General features: G+C 60.1%; 2 protein-coding genes and 1 non-coding gene across 7 annotated transcripts; 1 reads left to right on the plus strand and 2 right to left on the minus strand.

The window, feature by feature from the left end:
- Positions 1–81: 81 nt before the first annotated feature.
- Positions 82–3,842, plus strand: WFIKKN1 (WAP, follistatin/kazal, immunoglobulin, kunitz and netrin domain containing 1). The gene is made up of 2 exons (XM_043915735.1): positions 82–1,382; positions 2,265–3,842. The coding sequence occupies exons 1-2, from the start codon at positions 1,212–1,214 to the stop codon at positions 3,744–3,746; spliced, it is 1,653 nt and encodes a 550-aa protein (XP_043771670.1). The 5' UTR covers positions 82–1,211; the 3' UTR covers positions 3,747–3,842.
- A 338-nt stretch (positions 3,843–4,180) lies between these two features.
- Positions 4,181–5,916, minus strand: METTL26 (methyltransferase like 26). Of its 5 annotated transcripts, none has more exons than XM_043915740.1 (6): positions 5,561–5,911; positions 5,237–5,474; positions 5,019–5,078; positions 4,626–4,693; positions 4,458–4,536; positions 4,181–4,378 (listed from the first exon to the last, which is right to left on the minus strand). In XM_043915740.1, the coding sequence occupies exons 1-6, from the start codon at positions 5,755–5,757 to the stop codon at positions 4,331–4,333; spliced, it is 690 nt and encodes a 229-aa protein (XP_043771675.1). In that variant the 5' UTR covers positions 5,758–5,911; the 3' UTR covers positions 4,181–4,330. The 5 variants fall into 5 exon arrangements, with proteins under 5 accessions (XP_043771675.1, XP_043771677.1, XP_043771674.1 ...); XM_043915742.1 differs by having other exon boundaries at positions 5,237–5,399; positions 5,561–5,906; XM_043915739.1 differs by lacking the exon at positions 4,626–4,693 and having other exon boundaries at positions 5,561–5,916.
- A 377-nt stretch (positions 5,917–6,293) lies between these two features.
- Positions 6,294–6,364, minus strand: TRNAG-CCC. The gene has a single exon. It is a non-coding gene; the product is annotated as a tRNA-Gly (tRNA).
- Positions 6,365–11,522: the final 5,158 nt, after the last annotated feature.

Below are 11,522 nucleotides of genomic sequence, written 5' to 3' on the forward strand. Positions count from 1 at the left end.
TGGTAGATGGCACTGCAGACGGCTGCTTTGTCCTCAGTCCTCCGTACCTGGGGTGTCTCCTGGTGTTTGGACCAGACCAGGCTCTTGGGACCCTGCCTCTGAAGTCAGCAGGTCAGACGCAGGGCGGCAGGATGTTTTCCTGTAGGTCTCAAAGTGGGTAGTCCAGCCCCTGGGCCCTGATCTGCCCCTGCCCATGAGGGGCTTTCTGCCTGCCGGGAGGGTGACTCCCTGTCACGGGGCCTGTAGGGGACGGGCCATGGCCTTTGGGTCCTGACTGTTCTTAAGCTCTCCTGGGACTCTTCTCAGGGTGCTCCTAGATGCCCTTGGTCTCTCTCAGGACTGCACGGCCCCACGTAGGGCGACACATGGCAACTGAGTCTCAAGTCAGTCCAAGTAAACACTCAGCCTGTCTAGTGTCCACGATTCATGTGATTAGGACTCCCCTTTGCTGGCACCCACCGTTAGCCAGTTGAGGAGAAGCCTGGACCAGGGGTTGGGTGCCTGGGTGGGGGTGGGGGTCCCCTAAATGGAAGAGTTCTGTCCTACATCAGCTACCCCCCACCACCACCAGAGCAAGCCCAGGCAACACCACCCCCCAGGTACCTTTGTGCTGCGAATGCCCCTCTCCAGCATGCCTGTAGGAAGGAGCAGGGGAAGAGGCTCCGCTGGGAAGGGTGTAGAACCCCATGGTGCCTGGGCTGGATGCGGAGCCCCTGCAGCTCTGCCTGGACACGGTCACTCCCAGGGGGCGGCCTGCTCTGGGGAAGGGGCTGGCCAGCCCTGCCCCCTCCTGCAGGGCAGCTTTGATCCCAGGGCCTGGAGGGAGGAGGGGCTCTGGTTACAGCAGTCCCCCCTCCCCTCTCTGGCCAGAGCCGCCCTTCTCCGCCCCTCGGTGACCCTCGTCGCCAGTGTCTCTGCTCCTGAGCGCCAGCCCCTCCCCGGCCTTCCTCCCGTCTCCCCGCCCCCTGCCCTGAGCTGACCAGAGGGGCCAGGCGGGGGAGGGGCCGGTGCCACATGCACGGACTCTGCTCTACCCGGTCCGAGGCCAGCGTCTGCTGTGGGCTCCGACCTGGGCACAGGGGAGCCCAGGGCAGACAACAGGGGCACCGATCGCAGGTCTGGGAGGGTGGATGCCTGCAGGGCGTGGGGCTCAGCAGGGTCTGAGGAGGGGCTAGTGGCCACACCCCCCACCCTGTGGGCCCTCGGTCCTCATGCCGGCCCTGAGGCCGCTCCTGCCGCTGTTGCTCCTGGCTGGGCTGACTCTGGGGGCCAGCCTGCCGCCGGGGCCTGGGGGCCACCCGGGGGTGTGCCCCAACCAGCTCAGCCCCAACCTGTGGGTGGACGCGCAGAGCACCTGTGAGCGAGAGTGCGTCGGAGATCAGGTGAGCACCGGCAGTCCCCACCAGCCCGGCTGTTGGGGAGGCCAGCTCCTGGGGGGCCCAGGGTGTCTGGGGGGTCTGGTCGGTCGGCGCCGGAGGAGCCCAGACCTCACCCCTGCCCCAGGCCTTGCCTGCACTGCAGAGGACCCAGCCACCCTTGACCCTGGAGGTCATTTTTCTCTTGGGGCTCCCCACTCTTCACACTGAGCTCCAGGTGAAGGGCCCTGGGGACAGACACGCCCAGATGCTGCCTTCACGTGTCTGAAGATTGAATGGGCTTCCCTGGTGACTCAGCTGGTAAAGAGTCTGCCTGCAATGTGGGAGGCCTGGGTTCGATTCCCTGTGTTGGGAGGATCCCCTGGAGAAGGGAATGGCTACCCACTGCATTATCAAGGCCTGGAGAAATTCATGGACGGTATAGTCCATGGGGTCACAAAGAATCGGACACGACTGAGTGACTTTCATTTCTCAGTCCTCAGACCTGCCCACCTCCGCCCTGAAACTAGCTGTTCTTGGGCCCAGCAAGGCAGAGGCCAGGGCCCTGTTTGAATGTGCTGTCCCTGCAGCCTGACTCCACAGCACTGCAGTGGCCTGAAGAACATTGTACGTCCTCCCCAGGCCTTCGTGTCCTCATCTGTACGATGGGAGTAACAACCACCTGCTTTGGGGGCCAAGGGTCTGGGGGCTCAGTGAGGTTCAGCATGGTGACCTGTGAGGGGCTGCTGACAGTTGCGGCTCACCCCAGATGGAGAGCAAACCTGCTTGGCTCCAGAGGACACTGACGAAAGGAGGGGCAGCAGGCCTCCCCTGCCCAAGCTGGGCATGTTGGGGCTGGGCGGGAGGGAGCATTCAGGTGCCCGCTGAGCTGTGCCCCCCGCCCCCCAGGACTGTGCGGCCACCGAGAAGTGCTGTACCAACGTGTGTGGGCTGCAGAGCTGCGTGGCTGCCCGCTTCCCTGACGGCGGCCCGGCCGCACCCAGGCTGGCGGCCTCGTGTGAGGGCTTCGTGTGTGCACAGCAGGGCTCCGACTGCGACATCTGGGACGGGCAGCCGGTGTGCCGCTGCCGGGACCGCTGCGAGAAGGAGCCCAGCTTCACCTGCGCCTCGGATGGCCTCACCTACTACAACCGCTGCTACATGGACGCCGAGGCCTGCCTGCGCGGCCTGCGCCTGCACGTCGTGCCCTGCAAGCACGTCCTCAGCTGGCCACCCAGCAGCCCCAGGCCCCCCGAGACCACCGCCCACCCCACACCCGGGGATGCCCCAGTGCCGCCCGCCCTCTACAACAGCCCCTCCCCGCAGGCAGTATATGTGGGGGGCACAGCCAGCCTCCACTGCGACGTCAGCGGCCGCCCGCCCCCCGCCGTGACCTGGGAGAAGCAGAGTGACCAGCGGGAGAACCTGATCATGCGGCCAGACCAGATGTACGGAAACGTGGTGGTCACCAGCATTGGGCAGCTGGTGCTTTACAACGCCCGGCCCGAGGACGCCGGCCTCTACACGTGCACGGCGCGCAACGCCGCTGGCCTGCTGCGTGCCGACTTCCCGCTGTCCGTGGTCCAGCGGGATCCGGCCAGGGCTGGGGCCCACGAGGCTGCCACCGCCCCGGCCCAGTGCCTGCCCAGCACGCAGGCCTGTGTCGGCCCCCCGTCTGGCCGGGTCCTCTGGCACTTTGACCCGCAGCGGCGCGGCTGCATGACCTTCCCCGTGGGCAGCTGTGCTGGGGGTGCCCAGGGCTTTGAGACCTATGAGGCGTGCCAGCAGGCGTGCGCCCGTGACCCCGGGGACGCCTGCGCGCTGCCGGCCGTGCAGGGCCCCTGCCAGGGCTGGGAGCCACGCTGGGCCTACAGCCCGCTGCTGCAGCACTGCCACCCCTTCGAGTACAGCGGCTGCGAGGGCAACGGCAACAACTTTGAGAGCCGCGAGAGCTGCGAGCACGCCTGCCCGGTGCCGCGCACGCCGCCCTGCCGGGCCTGCCGGCTCCGCAGCAAGCTGGCGCTCAGCCTGTGCCGCAGCGACTTCGCCATCGTGGGGCGCCTCACCGAGGTGCTGGAGGAGCCCGAGGCGGGCGGCGGCGGCATCGCACGCGTGGCGCTGGACGAGGTGCTCAAGGACGACAAGATGGGCCTCCGGCTCCTGGGCACCAAGTACCTGGAGGTGACGCTGGTCGGTGTGGACCGAGCCTGCCCCTGCCCCAACGTGACGGCCGGCGACGGCCCACTGGTCATCATGGGCGAGGTGCGTGACGGCGTGGCCATGCTGGACGCGGGCAGCTATGTGCGCACCGCCAGTGAGAAGCGCGTCAAGAAGATCACTGAGCTGCTAGAAAGGAAGGCCTGCGAGCTGCTCAACCGCTTCCAGGACTAGCCTGCCCACCAACCCACGGCCCCAGCTCCCCACCAACCTGCTAGGCCCCGCCCTCCCCACACCCTCGCCCTCTGCCTGGATAATAAAAGTCCTGGACCTCATGGCCTGTGGGTGCTGGGGGCCCGGCCCCGACATGCGCACGTGGCTCTGCTCTGAGATCGGGAGGGAGCACCAGTGAGCAGCCTGGGAGGTGGGTGCCACCTCCCCCCAGCAAGAGGACCAGGCAGTCCGCTCAGTCCTGCCTCAGCATTCCTGGGGCTTTTCTCCCTCGTCCCCTCACTGGTCGACGGGAGCAGCAGAGTCCAGGATGCCCGGGAGTCCTGACCCACAGGCCAGACCCCTCCTGTGCCCAGTATGGAAACCTCAGAGACAGAGACTGCCCACAGGCACCCTGCACGGGTGCTCCCAGGAGATGACATGGGAGATACCAGCAGTGGGGCAGCAGGAAAGACTTTATTCTCAGGTTCTCAGCAGCCCTGTGACCACTGGTCAAGAATCCCCAGTCTGGGCAGGGTCACACCCCACAGTCTGGCCCAGGGTGGCAGAGGCTTTGACCAGGAACACAGGCATCGTGGAAGAAGGAGTTACTGTTTCCGGAAAATTAGGCACTTGTTGTTGGCTGGCATGTCCACCTAGGGGAGATACTTGGGCTAGAGAAGCTGCTCCTGGTCCCCAGGGAGGCTGCCCGCGACCATAGTCCTCGCCACCTACCATCCTCTCCAGGAGCAGGCCGCTGGCCTGGCCCAGGTCCTTGAGAAGGGAGGTGTCCCGTAGCCCCCATTCGGGGTTTCTGCATGAGGAGAGGAAGCGGGGTCGTGGCCTGGGGGTCATTCGACCCACCTGCCCCCCAGCCAAGCCCCCTACCCACCCAGCTCTGACCTGCATCTGAGAGTCAGGTCAAAGTCCACGTTACTCTGGGGAGAAATCTTCCCGTTGACAGCATAGGCCTGTGGAGATTGGTGACACGGTTCTGCCCACTGTCCACAGGCTCAGCCGTCCCCAGCCAGGCACGGTGCACACTCACAGGATGGCACCCACAGAATGGAAAGGACACACCCCTCGATGCCCCCAGACAGGGGACAGTGGAGGACAGTGCTGAGCAAGGGCAAGTGACAGGGGAGTGTTGGAGAGCAGAGGGCTTGGGTGTGCTTCAGTGCGGACAGGAAGCTGGAGGGAAAGGCAACTGAAAATACCAAGAGAAGGCAGTCCAGAAAGGCCCAGATGGCCAAGGTTGCCTGCCTGGGGAGGCCCATCTCAGGCAGAAGCACTCACCCCATAGGCGATGAGCACAGCCTTGGGTTTGAGCAGGTGTCCTGCTGCTCTGAACAGGCCCTGCGGAGGGGGGAGGCAGGACAGCAATGAGGAGCTTTCCCGGGACCTCCCCAGGCCTGAGTCCCCATCGCTGATACAGGGCAGATCCGGCATTCCGCTCCCTCCCCACGTGGCGCAGGTGGGTGGCCCCTGGGTGGCTCACCCACGCTCCCACAGACCTCAGTGCAACTCAGGGGGCTGATGTGGCTCAAGTTGATGCAGAGCAGCAGGTCCAGCGACTGCGGCAAGATCCCGCCCCACTGTTTCCAATCCCAGGTCACGTCCAGGTACATCGGGGCCTTCACGTTGGGCAGCCCGTGGGCCTGAGTGGTGGCCAAGATGCTGCGGGAGGACAGCCCGTGGTGGGGGTGGCCTGTGCAGCCTTTTCTGAGCCCCTGCAATCCTGCTTGGGGGAGGCTTAGAGGAACCACAATAGTGGGGGTGTCCCAGGGCAGAAGGACGGGGCCCACTTTCATCCGCAGGGTCCCACCTTCCCGCCGCACCTGTCCAGGCAGCGCTGGTCCACGTCGGACGGCTGCCATTCTGCATGGGGGAAGGCTCGCGCAAAGTGGGCTATATGCTGGCCCGAGCCCGAGGCCACTTCCAGCACGCGGACGCCGCGCTGGGCCGAGTCCACGTACTGCCGCAACACCTGCAGGATGGGCTCCTTGTTCCGCTCTGCGGCCTCCGCAATCAGCATCTTTACAGCCTCCCGCGGAGAGCGCCTTCGCGAGTTTGGCACAGCCGGGAGCGTCGGGGGCGGTAGTCAGGCACCGCGGCCCCTTCAGCAGTGGTAGTCCGACGCCGCGGCGCCAGTCGCGAGTGGTATTCCAGAGCCGCGGGGCCCGTCGGGAGTGGTAGTCAGGCACCGCGAGGGGGCGGGGGCTGTGGCCTGGCCGCGTTGCAATTGGCCTTCCCTCTCCACGGACTACAATTCCCAGGAGGACACGCGCCGCGCCTTAAAGGCACCGCAGTCCCGGGAGGCCCACCGCGAGCCGCGGCCTCGGGACGGGAACCGGGGGCAAGCTTGGGTCGTTAGTTTACAGGCGTCCATTGGCTCAGCACCCGGTGCCCGTGGCTGTCCTAGCACTTTTTCATAGTGCTTGTTACCCCGAAATTGTCTCATTCGTGTCTCACTGGAATGGATTCCTTCCCCTTGTCTGGCTTTCTTTTCTTTTAATTAAATCCCTCGGGAGTTTGGGGGGCTGAGAGGGAAAAAAAACTTGAATCGCAACCTGCGCCGCCCGGGAATCGAACCCGGGTCGCAAGAATGGGAATCTTGCATGATACCACTACACCAGCGGCGCGGCTGACTGCGACTCTGTCCGCGAGACTTAGGAGATTGTGACGCAAGCGCCGCCGCTCAGCCCCAGACGAAGTCGTCAGAGCGCAGGCGTCGCTGCGGCGCGAGCAGCAGGGCTGAGAGCACTGGACTTGAGGGGCGGGGGGCGTGAAAGCCGGGGTCCCGCCGAGTCCCTCAGGCACCCAGCACTCCAGGGGAAGGAGCGGCGATGAGGGACGCGGTTTCTGGCCGACTGGATTCGAACTGGCGCCGTGGAAACCATAGCAACCGCGGCATTCCGGAAGTTGTGGGTACCGGGCCATGGGAGGGCCTTCGCGGTTGGACTGGGTTCCTGTCTGAGCGGAGCCGCGGGTGGGCGGGGCAGCGGGGCGGAGCTCCCTGCGGTGGGTGGGGGCACGGGGCGGAGCTCCCTGCGGTAGGCGGGGCACGGCCCCAGAAGGGGCGGGCCGCCTGCGGAGGCGAACCTGTACTGCTCAGGGGTCTCTGTGGCCTTGAGATAAGCAGCGCAAACCCGGGGTTCACGGGTGTTGAGGGGTCGGTGACCTCTGAGTCTCGTCGGGGGCCGGTTTGTGTGTTCGATCGCTCTTCCCTGGTTGTCTCGGGACCCGTGTCTCGGAAAGGGCCCTCTTAGCAGGCGTGAGGCAGCGCTCAACTCTCAGGTCTAGCTGATCTCCTTTGCTTGGCGATTTTTCTTGCGCGAAACGCTCCCTGCCCCCCCCCCCCCGACACACCCAGGGTCGCTCTGACAAGAAGCTCTACGAATGGCGCTGACCGGGCTTTAGTATGGGGTTGCTCTCTTGGGGGCATGCAGAGTGGGACCAGAGACTACGGTATGAATGCGGTCAGAAGGGAAGGACAGCCTTGCCTCTTAGGGCTAAGAGGTGGTGTAGGGTTGGCCAGTGTGAACACAAGGCCCCTGGAAAAGCTTTCACTCAGTGGGCCGGCCTCCAGACAGCCCCTTAGCATTCAGCGGTACCACACTTTTCTTAGCCGACTTTCTCATTCATAAGCTTTCATTACCTGACTCACTTCTGCCTTAAGTTCTGGTTTGCTGGGGCTTCCCAGGTGGTGCCAGTGGTAAAGAATCAGCACTGTCAATGCAAGAGATGCAAGACACATGGGGTCAATCCCTGAGTCAGGATAGATCCCCTGGAGTAGGAAATGGCAACCAACTCCAGGATTCTTACCTGGAAAATTCCATGGACAGTGCAGGAGGCGACACAACTGAGCAACATACGCATGCCTGGTTTTCTGGGTATTTTCTGCGTCTCCAAGTGGACAAGAGGTGTCCCTCAATGTGAATCTCTGCCCCCTACCTGTGATGGTCAGTGGCCAGCTGGGGCCTCTCCACCCAGGCCCCTCAGCTTCCTTGCCCACTCAAGAGGCACAAAGCTTCCTGGCATTCCTGGGCTATCCTGTGATGTTATCATACAATAAAAAATACAGGGCCTTCTTTGGTAGTCCAGTGGCTAAGACTCCTCACTCCCAATGGGAAAGAAAGTGTTAGTCGCTCAGTCAACTTTTTGTGACCCCATGGACTGTAGCCTGGCCAGGCTCCTCTGTCCATGGGATTCTCCAGGCAAGAATACTGGTGTGGGTTGCCATGCTCTTCTCCAGGGGATCTTCCTAACCCAGGGACTGAACCCCGTCTCCTGCACTCAGGAGGCACATTCTTTACCTCTGAGCCATCATCCCTGGTCAATGAACTAGGTCTCACATGCCACAACTAAAAAGCGTGCATACTGCAATGAAAATCAAAGATCCCCTGTGTGGCAACAAACACCCAGACACAGAGCAGTCAAAGAAACTTAAAAAAAAAAAAGAAAGAAATGGATATTTGGTCTTCATCCTGATTTCTGAATAGAACTCTTAAAACCCTGGGATTTCCTGAAGGAAAGGGTGAGAGGAGCATCTGTTATGCATAACAAGCCCCTTTCAATGTCACCTGGGTTCACACCGGACAGGTGACAAGTCAGGAGGAGTGGGGGGGGGGGGGCGGTTGCCAGGGGAAACTTCAGTCCCGCTCCTGACCTCTGACCTCCTGGGATGGGGGCTGGAGACACAGCTAATCTCCAGTGGTCCAGGATTAACCAGTCCTGCCCATGTGATGGACCTCCACTCAAACCCCAAACGGAGGGGGTCAGGGAGCTTCCAGTCAGTGAACGTGGAGGGCTGAGAGGGTGGCTCCTGGGGAGAGTGTGGCGCTCCGCACCACTTCCCACACCTTCCCCGGGCATCTTCTTCCCTTGGGCATTTGTTCCCAAGTCGTGTCCTTTGTGGTAAACCAATAAGGTAAGCAAAATGCTCCCCTGAGTTCTGTGAGTCATTCTGGCAAGTTACAGGACCCTGATTTACAGCTAGCTGGTTAGTCACAAATCCACCTGTAATGCAGGAGCTGCTGGAGACACTGGTTTGATCCCTGGGTCAGGAAGATCCCCTGGAAAAGGGGATGGCAACCCACTCCAGTATTCTTGCCTGTTGTGTTGTGGGACTGAGCCCTGAGCCTATGGATCTGTGTGAGCACTGGGTGGCTGGAGTTAGAATCCACTTAGATTGTAGGATACCCAGTTGGGGTCCAAAGAGAACTAGAGGATTGCTTAGTAAGAAAAGCCCAAACTCTTTGTCAGAGGTGTGTCCTGTAGGAGGGAGGGAGCCTTCATGTTGTATGTGCTGCCCACATGCCCAGCAACGTCTTCCATTTAACAGTCCTTGACCTCAAGTTGCTCTCTGCCTGCCTTTCATCCCTCTGGGCTGGATTCTGTGTGAACTGACACCTGCCCTCCCTCCACCCTCATCAGGCTCAGAGCCTGGGGCAGAGGCAGAAGCAGTGGACAGAGCAGAGCAATGGGCTTCACTGCAGTATGAGCACGCATGCGTGTGTGAATGCTTGCATGGGAGCACCTGGGAGCTGTGTGAACATGTGTGGGCACACACTTTCCATAAAGTCCCCGATGTATGTCAGACTCTGAAGCCCCCCAAGAGATGCTCAACATCGGACCCCTGGAAGCGTCCCATGCCTGGGCCTGCACTAGTGCTCCCTCCTGAGGTTGTGTCCTGAGGGTTACTGTTGGAGCCAGAAGGGCCCTCTCGGCTACTCCTGCCGCCTCATGATGTCCAGAGCCAACAGCGGCGTCCAGCGTCCTTCCTGGGGTCCATGCCCAGGCGCCCACCACCTGCTGAGCTCCCTCCCAAGCCCTGCAGTGTGTACCCCGGGTGCTCACCCACTACTGATTCTCTCAGTATATTGATTTTCCAGAGCTACAGTGACAAATTACTCCAAAGTGTGGTGGCTCCAAACAACAGTTTCCTTTCTCACAGTTCTGCAGGCCAGAAGTCCAGAATAAAGATGTCGGCTCCCCGTCGGCCCTACCGGAAGCTCTTTCATCAGCACAGCTTCCTGCTCCTCTGAGGCTCCAGGCACTCCCGGGCTTGTGGCCGCCTCTCTGCCATCTCTCCTCTGGGTCTCTCTGTGTCCTAATATCCCTCTCCTTTTTATCTTTATTTAAAAAATTTTTTTTTCTTTTTTAAGTTATAAAAGTATGATAACACATTTACAGGATACTTGGAAAATATAAAGTTCCACTATATATGACAATTATTTTCTTAAGTAAAGTAAGATTTTTAGTTGGAGTTTCAACATCAAACTCTTAGAAATTAGTAGAATTAAAAAAATTAATAGGATGAATAGACACGTAGAAGGCTAGAGTAGACCTGAAAAGCACTATGAACCAATTTGACATTAGGATTTATACAGGATTTATAGGATTAGGATTTATACATTTTTCACACAATGGGAGGATACGACTCTCTCCTTTCCCAAGGACAGGCTTCACTAGATTTTAGGGCCCTCTCTCATCTGGGATGACCTTATCTCAAATCCCTTGCTTTAATTATATCTGCAAAGACCATTAAAAGAAGGTCATTTTCTGAGGTTCCAGGTGGTGTTTCTTTGAGGGGCCACTGTTCAACTCACTGTACTTGGGTGTGGGAATGGGCAAGCCCTGGGAATTCCCTGGCAGTCCAGTGGTTAGGATTCGGTGCTCTCACTCCCGGGACAGGGGCTCAATCTCCGATTAAGAAACTAAGATCCTACAAGCTGCAGCCAAACAAACAAAAAGGGGTGGGCAGTCCCTGGACACTTGGTGGCAGGTACGGGAGCACCTGCCAGAGCTTTTCCTGGGGCCACTGCCCACGCTTTGTTGGCAGAAGCCCATCCTCCAGTCTGGGTTGGTGAGGGCATGAACTTTAGATCTGCAAAGTGACTGAGGATGGCTGAAAACTTAAACTTTCTCCTCTAATACGAAATTTCAGTATCATATTTAGAGCCTTTTAGAAGAGAAAGTCTAGAGCAGGAACTGGCAACCCACTGTAATATGCTTGCCTGGAGAATTTCATGGACAGAGGGGCCTGGCAGGCTATAGTCCATGGGGTCACAAAGAGTTGGACACGACTGAGCAACTAACACACGCAGAAGAGAAGTGCTTCCCCAGTAGCTCAGCGGTAGAGAATCTGCCTGCCAATGCAGGAGACGTGGGTTTTATCTCTGGGTTGGGAAGAACCCCTGGAGGAGGGCATGGCATCCCACTCTAGTATTCTTGCCTGGAGAATCCCAGAGACAGAGGAGCCTGGTGGGCTAAAGTCCATGGGGTTGCAAAGAATCAGACACAACTGAGTGACTAAACAACAGCAAAGAAGAGAAAAACCCTAATGTCTTCATTAGGGTTAACTGTAGCCAGTAAGGTAAAGGTACCTCCTTGTTATGACGCCCATGTTCTCTGTGTGGCTCCAGACGTTTCTGGGCTTGTGGCCGGGTGCTGGGTGAGGCTCCTGCCTCCCATTCAGCTGCCTGTGACTGACTCTGGGCTGGGTTCCCAGCCTCTCTGACAATAGGGAATGTTTGCCGGCTGCAAGACGCTGTCTCTGGGGGCTTAGCAGGTTGCTCACTGTCATGGACAGTGTAGTCCAGGCAAGGCCAGACTGGCCAGGCTTCCTACCCCAACTGGAGAACCAACCTGAGCTCTTGGTCGCAGACCGACTAGACCCCGACCTCTCCCGGCTCAGGCTGGGCCCTCCCCGTGCCTCCTGGCTCTGTCCCCAAGTCAGGGTGGGTCAGGTGCTCAGGCTGAGTTCTGGCAGCAGGGAGTCTGGGAAGGCCCCTGGGT

The sequence above is a fragment of the Cervus elaphus genome, chromosome 10 (genome assembly GCF_910594005.1).
Source record: "Cervus elaphus chromosome 10, mCerEla1.1, whole genome shotgun sequence".
Taxonomy (NCBI): Eukaryota; Metazoa; Chordata; class Mammalia; order Artiodactyla; family Cervidae; genus Cervus; species Cervus elaphus.

Excerpts from the sequence above, each read along its gene's own strand:
- WFIKKN1 (XM_043915735.1), top strand. The coding sequence starts at position 1,212 with ATGCCGGCCCTGAGGCCGCTCCTGCCGCTGTTGCTCCTGGCTGGGCTG. Across the intron at positions 1,383-2,264 it reads GAGAGTGCGTCGGAGATCAG|GACTGTGCGGCCACCGAGAA; the intron begins GTGAGCACCGGC and ends CCCGCCCCCCAG.
- METTL26 (XM_043915739.1), bottom strand. The coding sequence starts at position 5,757 with ATGCTGATTGCGGAGGCCGCAGAGCGGAACAAGGAGCCCATCCTGCAG. Across the intron at positions 5,475-5,560 it reads GACCAGCGCTGCCTGGACAG|CCTCCCCCAAGCAGGATTGC; the intron begins GTGCGGCGGGAA and ends GGTTCCTCTAAG. Across the intron at positions 5,079-5,236 it reads GCCCCCTGAGTTGCACTGAG|GGCCTGTTCAGAGCAGCAGG; the intron begins GTCTGTGGGAGC and ends CCCCCTCCGCAG.